Source organism: Hesperophylax consimilis, chromosome 3 (assembly GCF_061612785.1).
Source record: "Hesperophylax consimilis isolate HC1 chromosome 3, BYU_Hcon_1.0, whole genome shotgun sequence".
Lineage (NCBI taxonomy): Eukaryota > Metazoa > Arthropoda > Insecta > Trichoptera > Limnephilidae > Hesperophylax > Hesperophylax consimilis.
In genome coordinates, this window is record NC_142838.1 from 28,752,608 (window position 1) to 28,766,574 (window position 13,967).

At 34.4% G+C, this 13,967-nt stretch overlaps 1 protein-coding gene across 1 annotated transcript; it reads left to right on the top strand.

Annotated features, from left to right (window-relative positions):
- The first annotated feature begins 3,206 nt into the window (after positions 1 to 3,206).
- Positions 3,207 to 13,724, top strand: LOC149425227 (membrane protein BRI3-like). The gene is made up of 2 exons (XM_089651026.1): positions 3,207 to 3,603; positions 12,085 to 13,724. The coding sequence occupies exons 1-2, from the start codon at positions 3,567 to 3,569 to the stop codon at positions 12,396 to 12,398; spliced, it is 351 nt and encodes a 116-aa protein (XP_089507152.1). The 5' UTR covers positions 3,207 to 3,566; the 3' UTR covers positions 12,399 to 13,724.
- Positions 13,725 to 13,967: the final 243 nt, after the last annotated feature.

Below are 13,967 nucleotides of genomic sequence, written 5' to 3' on the forward strand. Positions count from 1 at the left end.
TTATGAGCGAATTTTCGGGCTACGTAATAACGTGTTGCGTTGAAAATCTATCTATCGTGTTAAGGAAATTTTGTACACTTGACCTCCAAAATAAGAGGAAAGTCACTCTCTGCATTTGATTTCTAAAAACTTCGCGTAGAGCCCGGGCAACGCTGGGGACTTCGTTAGTTTCCGAGATCGATGAGATCGAATATAAAAGATGTTGTAATGTTTCATTTATCTGTTTACGTGTTTACCGAAACAATTTTTCTCACGTAACGTAAAGTTGTAACCTTGTCAAGGTTATCACAAATCTTATAATAATGAACAATTTGTTTTGTAATGGTTTTGAATTACACCGTAGGCAGTTGTCACACCACATTATAGCAACTTTGTGCAATTATTTCGATGGATAGTTAAAATTTAAAAAAATCTTTCTTGTGTCTCTATATAAATTATAAAACAAGCATTGAAACGCTTGATGTACACGGTGTCCGGAAACTCGGGGTACAAGCGAGAAACTGGTGAATCTACCTCAAATAGAGACTATAAATAACAAACAAAAAATCGATTTTAGCACGTCGTAAAATAATTTAAAACCAACGAAAGCGCTGATTTTAACACCCAAGCGACCGACTTCACTTAAAATTTCACCGACAAAATTTTCAACATTAGATCGATTTACTCGAAAAGGAAAGCTCAAATCAAAAAGTTATACCACAAAATCGACTCCAAATGTGACGTACATAGATTCACTTGTTTCCACATGTACTATACGTTTCTTTAGAAGAATATAAATATATATTTACGCCCTTAGGGCTAACAATAATGAAAAAAAAAAATAATAAAACATAAACGTGTTGTTCTTGTATGTTTCGTATTTATTTTGCTTATATAATGCACTTGTATAAAGTTGATTGACTAGATGATCGTTTGTGGAAAAGTGTGTGGAAGGGTTTAGTTTTTCCAAAGGGGAAGATTTAACCCGGACATAAAGTCGGAAAAAAAAGTATACTTACATATTTCCATGACTTTATACAACTTTTTAAATATGTGATGAATTATAATTTTGATGAATTATCCGGTCACCATATTATACAAGTCAGCATGTAAGGATAACGATGACATGCTGAGTTGTGTAATATATTATGAATGCACAGTACTTACTTATTGTCTATCAAAAAGTGATTTTCCTCAGTTGCGGTCTGCGGGGTGATGCGCCAAAACCATAATAAAATTATCCTTTGATAAGAAATGGTGAGGAAATAATTAATTAAATAATCGGGTACCTACTTAGGGAGTCAATTAAATCGATTATACTGCATGGTAACTCCAAATAGGAGGCCCTGGGAAGCTCTGGAAGGCCCTAGCAAGGAAATGATGTTCTGGCAAGGAAAAAGGTCTGATGGGTGAGTAACAAACTGAGGCTCAGTATATCCATAAGTGACGGATGTATGAATCCATCCTTCCCACTGCGGTGTAAGACTATAGTCGAGAATCCGGCTGGAGAAGTCAAAGGGTCTCCCTCAACCGGCCTGGTGGGCAGACGCATTCACCTTCAAGACCTGGACAAACATCGCCCCATAAACCTCGACATACAACTAAGTCATCAAATCAGTTTATTTATTTTTAAAAAATGGTTCCGGGGCGGCGGTACCCATATTTAATATTGAACTTAATATAATTGCAGCCAGCATAATATTATTTAAACAATATGTGAATAAAAAACTTTCATACCCATGTAATAAATAATAACTAGAAGCTAAAAAAAACCTTTTAAATTTTTTTTTTTAATCTTTTGAATTTCACTTTGTTTTCGATGGTGAATTAATGTAAATCTTGGAAGCGGAAATTAACCTACTTTCCGACATCTGATTGAGCAGAAACTCAGCAGAAAGACTTGTTGTCAATCACAATACATTATGTCATCTTTTGGTGTCAATCCCGTACTCGCGGACATATACACATTTCAGCAGTTAATTTACGAAAAAAAAGTCAGTCCTACCCACTCGGCATCTGGCTAGGTCGGTAGCGCAGTTGACTTCAGTCCCCGGGAAGTAAGGTTCAATCCTGAGCCAAACCAAAAAAAAAGTTTTATTAGACGTTTTTAAAATAGATGTATTAGAGTAAAAATACCGATTGTAGGTAATTACTTACAATAAGACCTCCAAAAAAATTTGAACAAAAAACACGTCGTTACAAAACTGGAAGTAACACAAACAATAATGCAAGGTCTGGTGTCTCCAGTCCAAACTATTGTGTCAATACAACGCATTAGGTAGGTGTAATTACTGTCACAATTGCCACACTTATGTGGGACTATGCTGGGCATGTGAAAAATAAGAGGTGCTCACAACATGAAGACAGCTGCTGGCATTGAAGGAGTAAAAATCGCCAAGAGATCTAACAAGATGAAGGCCTCCGATCAAACATGAAGTCTAGAGGCTGTTGAAGAAAAAATCCTCTCAGAAAATCAGTACGGTGTCAGTGCAACCTCAGCGTGACGTCCTATATCCAATTTAAATATTTTTAAATAAAGGTAGATGTCAGCAGAAAAAGAGCTCATATCTAGTGAAAAAAATACATCATAATCCAAATAATTCTTCATAGAAATAAGAAAATTCTTGTTAATATAGTTTTTACTATTTTACGTCAATTAGTTGTGTGGAAAAGCTAAAATATCTGAAAAAAATAGCTAAGAAACTAAACTCGATTTAGAGCTAAATCCTAGCTCTTAAAAAGCTGAGTTGGCAACATTTACCATTACTTTTGACTCTCCTTGTTTTCAGCGTTTTTACGGGCTTCCCCTTTTTGCTAACCTATTTATTAGTTATGGTATGCTTCTCCGGTGTAACCTGCAATCTGTCAAATGAGAAACTAATCATAATCCCGATATTTTATCGTTAAATTAGCGACGCCTTATTTTACGTAGAAAATGTTCCAGAAATTACTCAGTTATTTAGTTATTTTTTTTCCGTGTAGATTCGTGGCAGTAGTAATAGTAGTTAACCCATTTACAAGGTTTTTGACGTGTGCAGTCACTGCAGTCACGGCTCACGGCGTTACGTCACATTAACAACAACAATGGCACACTAGAAATAATTATAATCATAATTTGGTTCGCGCGAAGGCTCAAAAATGGCTTGCGCGATAATCATAAAAAGATGAGCGAATGCAGCTAGTGTAATCTGTGTAGATGAGTCACTGCGCCTCGGTCACTTATCAGTTCATATCAACAGGGCGAACAGTTTATCAGTGGGGCTTATGATAACAAATGCATGAACATTTTTATTTTCCTTCTCGTGAAGTCCGGGTCTAGAGCCACGGCAAACGTCAATTTCAATAGAGGCTCCATGTTGGTCGGTTGAACAGTTGTCCCAATACTTCCCCGGTGGACATACGTATTACCTACGTATCCAAATCTGATTACTCATTATTATCATTATTACTAATAGTGCTGTGTTCTTAATCAGCAGTAATATAATTGCTTTGCCATCGACCGCGGTGCTCGTGTCTCTGAGAGACTTGTGACAGTTAACGCAGTGCGCGTACAGTGATATTTTCGGATCTCGCAAACAAATCTAAACATGGAGAATAAAATGGCACCACCCCCATACAACCAAGGTTTGTTGATAAAACTTTAATAAAAAATAACACTACTTTAAACATTGTGTTTAGTGCGTCATTCATACTGTTGAAATCATTATTTTATGTGCCAATAAATATTGTCCTGTCTTTGTCAGTTCTGTAGGATGAAACTAAAGGTTTTGTGTAGTTATAATCACACCAGTATGGTGATTATCATACTCTGTAAAATGTTATGAAGAAGATGTGTTTTCCTAAGCGTAAATTACAAGAACAAATACAAGTGTGATAGCCATTTTTCGCTCAAATCAATACTTTTCCATCGCTGGGAAATTACTGTATATTGTTAGTTGTTATTATGGCGTTTTCCCGAAGGCCGCACCTCAATAGTGAATTGATTTGACTGTATATGTATGTATAAAATAACCAACGCAAAACTTAGCTTTTACATATTTTCAACTTATATGTCAAGTCTTTCAACTTTAAAAAAATATTTTAGAACTCTTTCGTTTAAAAATTAAGATTTAAGCCGGTTGTTTTCGGAAGTTTTGTTTCCTTCATTTTGACCCAATGTTTTCGTACAGTTTGTACGTTTTGATAACGTTTGTTAATCGTGACGGATTAATGAATTTTTCGTATCCAGTTAATATTTTTCCCATGCCCCGTTCTGACAGACCGATTTTAGTTGAACGACTTTTATTGAACGACAAAAATTGAACAAGATGTCGTTCAGACATTTCAATTTAACTCGAACCGATTTTGTTAATCAAGATGGCGTCAAGTGAAGTTATCGCTGCATGCGTCCCTATGATTTCGGACCTTTTACGGAACGAACATTAGAATATGAAAAAGCACAAAAAACTTCGTATGTGGGCTAAAAAATGCATCATAAGGATAAAATTATAAGGCGTTAGAAGAAACCGAAGGCTATCGCAATCATTTTCGAATTTCGGAAGAACAGTTTGACGTACATCAGTCTAAGGACGGGTTAATTCTTCAAATTTCAAAGAAGTTTTTCAAGTTATGTGACGGTTTTTTTCTAGTTCTGTTATTATTTCAGTTCTATCAAGCTACTATCCTATAATGATATAATAACAGAACTTGAATAGGACTTTCACAGAACCTGAAAAATGATGAATTGTTCAAATTCTGCGAAACAACCCATCCTAACAGTCTAAGATTCAAGAAAAAATCCAAAAACAGGACTCGGTTATGCGCGCGGCTTTCCCGGCAAAAACTAAGTTACAAATTACGCTAAGATACCTGGCAACGGGGGATTCTTTTTGAAGTCTGGCTTATGTGCACACAGTTCCAAAAAATACGATATCATTGTTAATAAAAGAAGTGTTCGTTGCAATAGTTGATGCCCTAAAATATGTTATGAAGACAAAAAATAATTATTTTTTGAAACATTTAGAGACGTGTTATTTAATAATAATAACTACCAAGTTCAATAAACATCATTCAGTAGAGACGTCTAACCGCAGGGAACTAAAAATCGCAAGCGACTTGAAACATATGTTCACACTTTTCGATTCGGCGGGAAAATCAAACGATGACTCATACTTGAACAACAAAAGTAGACGGGCTTTCAACTTTCGTCGTTCAACTAAAAACTTGATCAACTCTATTGAAAGGCTGTTCACACTTGTTGATTAGCTTTCAAGTGTCATTCAAATCCGACTTGATCAACTAAAATCGCCCTGTGAGAACGGGGTATAACGTAATTCTTTTGCCGATCAATTAACCAACAAAGAAGTCAGTTTAATATGTTATTTTTTTATTTCTATTCTCGACAATTCTCGTTCACACATTTAACAGGCGATTACAGTTTACATAGATAATAAGTTTCAGTAATACAGAAAATGTTAATAAACCAGTAGCTGTATGTAAATATGTTAGGAGTAGTATTTTGTAAATAGGAGAACCTGTGCTGAGGTATTCGCAATAAGTAAAAACTATCCTCTTTGAGACTTGAGGATGACGCTGTGGTGTGAATTCTACCCGTGACGTTCTACACTCTCATGTTATGCATATACATTAATTATCATTGCTTACACTCCTTATTTCTTTGATAAATCTTTAAATGTTATTACTTCGATAATTTCAATATTGAATTCCTCAATGCATAAAATTGCATGAACCGGTTTTATATACTAAGTGAGAGATAAACACGTAGACTTTTCCTTGAAGGAAAACTTCAGAATTTACTTATCTCGTTCCAGGACAGTGAATCTCATGAAAATAGCTAATTTTAATATTAAATTCCTTCCCTTCATACTGACATCATACCATTGTTTACGTGTGTGTAAAATAATATACATTGTTTTTATTATGTTGGTATGTATCGTAAATTATGTTCCATGTAATATACTGGTGAGTCTACAGTTATATTGTCAATTGTCACATCAGAATCAGAAAACGATCTCATTTTATTTTTAAAATGATCTAGTTTATGTGAGTCAAGAAAGTACTTTTTTCCGCACAGATAACTTGGTATGCGTTGTGTTAGGTTTATAGATATTATGTAGCGTTGTAGGACGTGTCTGCAACGCTACATCTGTTAAAATATATTTTATTTTATATTATCTAACTTAATAACTCAGGGCTATTTCCGATTTAGCTTTAAAATAAACCAGTATACAAGTTACAATTTTTCAAAACCGAACAGTTTTTTTCCTTTTTTTATTACTACCAATTGGTAATATCGTCTAGTATCATTAACTTGTCCCAAATTCGGCATTTACTTGACCTTGTGAACGCTTGGTTTAAATTTATTTATATGCATTTAAATGTCTTTAAAATGATCATTGTTAAAAAAAGTAGGCGAATAGCTGCTATCCGTGAATAACTATTTATCATGACAGGATGATTTTGTCGGTTTCCGGAAAAACCTCGAGCGATAATAACAATGATCTACTAGTCCACTACATATAGTATAGGTACTCAGGTTCATTTGTGATCAGGAAATCGATAGAACAAATATTATGACGACAATATTTGCTGGTAAACGGTAGTAAATATGGGTCAAATCCAATGGAAAGAGATACTTCATTCTCAGCCCTAGAACTAACTTAAAAAATGTCGAATTCAAAACATTTGATTTCACACCAATATTTATTGGATAATATATCTTGGAATACCGAATTGGTTTTGCTTGCATTCACAGATCCGATGAAGCTTGGTTGTAAACGCGAACTAAACCCGGAAGGCATCTAAAATATCGATAGATAATGGTAAAAACAACTGTATTTCAATTGCAATGTTCATAACATTAAGAGTTAGCTGTCCATGTAAACATTACATTTTTAGGCTCTCTTAAAAAACTTATGAATAAAGCGCAAACTTTTCCCCTGTTGTGATTGCTAGCTTTTGACTGCATTGTTTACATAATGTGTTTATTATTGATATGTTATAAAACATATATGTATATATAAATAGCTACGTAGTGTTATGCTTCAAGTAATTATTTGGCTTGGTATGACAAATTTTACTGGTAGTCTGGAAGGTAATTATTTGGCTTGGTATGACAAATTTTACTGGTAGTCTGGAAGCCATGTTACTAGACATGTTTGAATATTTCCTCCAAGAAATTTTCTAAATGATAGTACATATTCAAAATCCGTTACGTAGTTTAGAATAACTAAGCGCACAAACAGACAGCTGCGGATAGCGTCTTTATTTTATAATAATAAAGATAAGAAAACGATGTTTTTCATAGCAAAACACTTCGCAAACAACCTGTATCATAAGAAATGTTTCATTGTACATCCATGAACTACTTCTTCTAACTTTTTGCTAGGTTTACGCTTATTTTTCATGGTGCCCATTCTCTGCAGTGTTTTTTTTAACAATGCCCGAATAAGACATAAACAATATGTTTTTACAGTGTCACTTTTGTAAGTTGTTTTGAAAGATCTTGTTGCAAACATTGTCTTACACCTAATTTACATCGTCAAACCAATAACATTTCAGAAAAGCATCTAATTTTTAACAACAATCTTAGGTAATGGAATTCTTGCACTTATAATTTCTCTTATTTTGAATCTTCTTTCATTTTTTCGCTGACGCATTCTAATAATGATATTATCAACATATTTGCTTTTAGTCTTCTAAGAATCCTTCTACGCCACCAGACACCTTTTACGAATGACGAAGTATTAAATAACTTCTCATGAAATACGAATATATATTTTTTATTTATTCGAGTGCATCAAGAAGATATGTTTTTACACATAGATATGCCCACTCGTACTTCGTATCGTATTCTGGTTTATCTTGAACTTGTAGAAGACATTACTTATTATCTTACCGAATTCGTTGAAAAATGCTACAAAACAAATACAAAGACTTAAGTGATATCTATACGACTTCCTTCGAACCTTCTGTGAGTCAATAATGAATAATGTTCTAAAACAGAATCTTCTGTGAGTCAATAATGAATAATGTTCTAAAACAGAATCTTCTGTGAGTCAATAATGAATAATGTTCTAAAACAGAATCTTCTGTGAGTCAATAATGACTAATGATCTCAAACAGAATCTTCTGGGAGTCAATAATGACTTATGATCTAAAACAGAATCTTTTGGGAGTCAAATAATGACTAATGATCTAAAACAGAATCTTTTGGGAGTCAAATAATGACTAATGATCTAAAACAGAATCTTTTGGGAGTCAATAATGACTAATAATCTAAAACAGAATCTTCTGTGAGTCAATAATGACTAATGATCTAAAACAGAATCTTCTGGAGTCAATAATAACTAATGATCAAAAACAGAATCTTCTGGGAGTCAATAATGACTAATGATCTAAAACAGAATCTTCTGGAGTCAATAATGACTAATGATCAAAAACAGTATCTTCTGTGAGTCAATAATGACTAATGATCTAAAACAGAATCTTCTGGGAGTCAATAATGAATAATGATCTAAAACAGAATCTTCTGTGAGTCAATAATGACTAATGATCTCAAACAGAATCTTCTGGGAGTCAATAATGAGTAATGATCTAAAACAGAATCTTTTGGGAGTCAATAATGACTAATAATCTAAAACAGAATCTTCTGTGAGTCAATAATGACTAATGATCTAAAACAGAATCTTCTGAAGTCAATAATGACTAATGATCTAAAACAGAATCTTTTGGGAGTCAAATAATGACTAATGATCTAAAACAGAATCTTTTGGGAGTCAATAATGACTAATAATCTAAAACAGAATCTTCTGTGAGTCAATAATGACTAATGATCTAAAACAGAATCTTCTGGAGTCAATAATGACTAATGATCAAAAACAGTATCTTCTGTGAGTCAATAATGACTAATGATCTAAAACAGAATCTTTTGGGAGTCAATAATGACTAATAATCTAAAACAGAATCTTCTGTGAGTCAATAATGACTAATGATCTAAAACAGAATCTTTTGGGAGTCAAATAATGAATAATGATCTAAAACAGAATCTTCTGGAGTCAATAATGACTAATGATCAAAAACAGAATCTTTTGGGAGTCAAATAATGACTAATGATCTAAAACAGAATCTTCTGGAGTCAATAATGACTAATGATCTAAAACAGAATCTTTTGGGAGTCAAATAATGACTAATGATCTAAAACAGAATCTTTTGGGAGTCAAATAATGACTAATGATCTAAAACAGAATCTTCTGGAGTCAATAATGACTAATGATCTAAAACAGAATCTTTTGGGAGTCAAATAATGACTAATGATCAAAAACAAAATCTTCTGGGAGTCAATAATGACTAATGATCTAAAACAAAATCTTCTGGGAGTCAATAATGACTAATGACCTAAAACAGCAAAATATTTGGAATAGTGTTTAGTTATTAAAGATTAGTTTGCCGTATACTTTAATAATTAAATTATATAACTGTAATACTAATTAAATAATTTAAAAAAACATTCAAATTAAAACCCATTTATGTCCATTCTCACTTTTGATGCGTGTCTATAATGATTTTTCTGTAGAAGAGACATACCTCCTCTTTTCTAGTTGTCCATATCTACTTGACCCGTCGGTGGCTGAGTTGACATCGCGTTTGGGTCGTATGGGATCGTATCACCCAGGCGTAGTGTATTAAATTCATCCGCTGGCTAAGTCATCCATCACAACACAAGCAACATTTTCCGCTTACTGTGGTGGTAGTAGGAGATTTTCAAATATTGTCAGGTTATTCGCAATACGGGAATGTTTGTCTTTCTTAAAAAATAAAAAAAATAAGAATAAAATTAATGAAAGTCGCGAAATAGGCGCAAAAATTCAAATCCAAATGCTGTTTAAAAGTAAAAAAAGATAATATACCGTAGATTGTTTATCCAATATAATATTTCTTATTTTAAAATTTCTTAAAATTTAAGAAGGTAGTTGGTAGGTTTAAAGTGAAATAATAAGATAAAGTTCTGAAGTTCGGAGGTGGGTAGGTATCTGGGGGTTAGTGTGGCCAGGAGCGACGTATGAGTCTATCCCTCTTTCTGCAGTGCAAGACGTTGGGTCGAGAGAGTCCAGCTGGGAAGGTAAAAGGGTCTCCCTTAACCGGTCTCTCGCTATCAACGCAGCTGGTGGGCAGACACATCAGCCACCAAAACCTAGAAAAACCTCACCCCATGAAACCGGGCACCCCTGCTAAGTCACCAAACGTAGCGAACCACTTAGGGTAACCTATGGCAGAGGTGTTGGTTATCCGATATATGGTTCTGGCGGCGGTGGTACCGTAGTATTTTAGAAATTTCGTTCAATAACACCATTACTTTTGTCATGCTATGCTATCAGTGGGCCTACTCTGTATCTTTCGAAACATTCCTGCTGCCGGTTTAGCCACGTCACAAACCCGTATTAACCCTTCCTTTACGGTGTTAAAAAATTTCACGTCCTCCGGTGTTATACACTCGTTAAATATTTATACTTTGTAAATACTCAATGCAATGCTTAAATGCATTGCGGAACAATACATAATATAGAAAAATTTGAACCCTGTGTTTAGTATATTTACAGATATATTTTATTAATTAGAGACAATGTTCATTCAGTTGACAGCACCGGCAAGGAAAGGTTAAACCATGAACTTACTGGTTTGTCAACCCGAAAGATACATAGTCGGCCCCCTGTTCTGTTTATTATAATATGATATCTTCGATATGTTGCGGAAAGAACGCATTTCTGTTTATCATATTTTTTCAGTTTTTCGGTAATCGGATCTAATATACATCATGCTTATGTAACCCTCATAACATTTTATTTTGGTGGGGTCTGTTTTGACCTGAAGAAAATAATACAAATATAGGAATTTTTAGTTCTTCTATAATATGAACGGCAATGTAAGTTTATATCCATACCTATGTAAATATTACTAACATCATGAAATAAATGCTATAATGTACTAACCATACTCAGGCATGATAAAAACAAACCCTCTCTCTCTCTCTCTCTTTCTGACCTTTCCTTCCATACTATGCCACAATCTGGGTATATTTTTATGGGTGTATGGTGTTTATCTAATACTTCGTAGTGTATTAAGTGTATATTGCTTGGAATTAGTAAGCGCGTTAATCTTTCAAGCTTTTAACCAAACCTGTTTACTATGAGAAAATTTACTATTATCTACTTACTGCACCTTCAATCATTACAACAACCTATTGAATCATCAATCACATTAGATAACCCGCTCCACCATCAATTCCATCAAACAACCCATTGCATCTTTAATTTTATCAAATAACCCGCTGCACCTTTAAGCCTGTGACAGACCACGCTACAAGCGCGCTATATTTATTGTGGGTTGGCCTATTTAAGCGTATCGCTCGCCATACATTCTCATTGGTAGTGTATGGCGAGTGATATGCTGAAATAGGCCAAGGGATGATGCGTATAGCGTAATGTTTGACCTACCTTAATAACATCAAACAACCTGCTCAATCGTCAAAAAATATTAATCGAAATCCTCTTCACCAACACTTCCACCATCAAATATCTCCTTGATTTTCTTTTGATATCCTTATCATTATATTAATTATAATATTAATCCTAGTCGCACGTTTTGATCTAGTATTCTACCCATCCATTCACCAAATCAACAAATCCACTACTTCAATCAACAATTAGGTACTGCTTATTATATTTTTTCACCTCTAAACAACCGACTTTATTTTTGTAGGAAAGGTTTTGTTAGTGCTAAATTTCCCCCTAAGTTCTAGTACACATTGAATTATTTGGCGTGTTGGAAATAAGCCGACGTAGCTCAGTGGTCCAGAGCACCTGACCGAACATCAGAAGGTGCGGGTTCAATTCCCGTCGGCGGCATTTATTTTTACTCGGGAGATATTTTCAATTTGTATTGATATTTCAGGCGACTAATTATTGCTTATAATAATTTGTTATCCTTTGTGCTATGCTTGAAACCTTGTCTTATAAACATTAGTTTATCATTAAAAAAAATAGTTTGCATCATTATGATATTTACCATTTACTATATTCTAACTTTGCAACTATCCCGTGTTTCCAGGTGAGCAGGCCTACCCTCCCCAGCCCTACCCTCCTCAGCCCTACCCCCAGCAGCAGTATCCACCGCAGTACCCCCCGCAGTACCCCCAGCAGTCCCAGCCACAGTTTGCGCCACCCCCGGTGCACACCAACGTCATCATGGCAACCCCCGTCATCACCATGGGCGGATGCCCATCCTGCAGGGTTGGCGTCATGCAAGACGACTTCACCTGCTGTGGAATCTTCCTGGCCATATTCTTCTTCCCCATCGGCATCCTGTGCTGTCTTGTCATGAGGGACAGGCGTTGCAGCAACTGCGGGGCCAGCTTCTCGTAAAAAGCTCTTTTCGTGCCACCTACTACCAGTTCTACAAAGATCAAAGCTAAACACGCCAGTTCTACCAAAAACAAACTGACGACTCCAAATCTACAAAGATCAACGCTACAAACTCAAGTTTCACCAATAACAGCTTACCTACTCCAGATCTACAAAAATCAAACCTACAAACTTGAACTACAACTTACCACCAATAACATCATTCCCACTCTAGATCAACAAAGATAAAATCCAAACACGTCAGTTCCGCAAAGAACAGCCTGACAACTCCTTCACCGACTCCAGATTTACAAAGGTCAAAGTTACCGAACCCAGTTGAACCGAAAAAACGCAATCTAGTTCCACCGATCAGTTCTATCAAAACAATTGGTGCTTGCAGTCTACAAATTGAAACATTTCAAAGGAACATTCTAACAAATACATCTGCTTATAATATCGTTCTACGAAGATTCACAAAAGTAAATCAGAGTTTTCTGAGATTTTCTGCAAGAATTGTGAAAAAAGTTGAGTTTTGCTATCGAGGTGAATGATAAATCTAAGCCGTTAGTGCAGTTTGTCAGTGCGTACATAATAATATAATGATAAATAAATGATTATTAGTATTATTTTTGATACCTGGTATTTGAGAGATTAAACGAAACATTATGATATTTGAATATCCTACGAAAATTCGAGTATTTGGAAGTCACATTCTATTAAATCAGGTCTACAATGAATATTATTAAAATATTTATCGAAGTCTGAAGCCTTTTTCTGAATCTGTTAATTTCCTTTAGAAAATAATAAAGATTTTTGTTTGCAGTGATTAACAAATGTTATTTAATCACATATACTTCCAAATTTTCTTTTAAGAATTATGGTGATTTATTAATTCTTTTATGATAATAATTTATTGGAGTTGAATGATTGCGGTAATCATAATCAATCAAATAATTTCTGTTTCGGTAATGCGTTTTTTGTGATTAATTAAAAACTTTTCTTATGATTCAGATAAAAATATTTGCCAATATGTGTATTTTTTAGTAAATTGCCATCATTTAAATAGAGATAAAAAAATCAGCATTTTCACAATTAAATACAATTTTCTCGTCACGGATAACATCGTCGTTTATTATGTATCATGTAGGTTATGTACCTATCTGTGTTTTTAATTTTTTTTTTCCTACACCTAATAATAATAACATGGCATTTATATAGCGCAGTTTACTGTCATTTCACTTCAAGTGCGCTTAACTATAACACGTATATACCACCATTATTGTTTATATATATACATATATGTATTTAATAAATATGTCATGTTTATTGAGAAATAAAAAAGGTATATCACTGAACTTATGTGTTTTTTAATGCCAGTAATCATTATGTATATATTAACAAATACCAAGTAATGCGGCGCCAGGAGGAGCTTTCATTTTCTCCTCTTTTCCTTCTATCCCCTCACAAAGGCAAATATTTTAGGAAATAGTCTCCAGGCTTCCGTGAGCTGTACCACTTCATCGACCTCTATCTATTGCTGACCCAATCTTTGCCCACTTTTGTCAACTTTGTCTGGGTTTGTCAACTGGA

What these genes read in the sequence shown, in the direction of transcription:
- LOC149425227 (XM_089651026.1), top strand. Translation starts at nt 3,567, where the DNA reads ATGGAGAATAAAATGGCACCACCCCCATACAACCAAG. An exon ending in ACCACCCCCATACAACCAAG is followed by an intron (nt 3,604 to 12,084) that starts GTTTGTTGATAA and finishes CCGTGTTTCCAG; the next exon opens with GTGAGCAGGCCTACCCTCCC.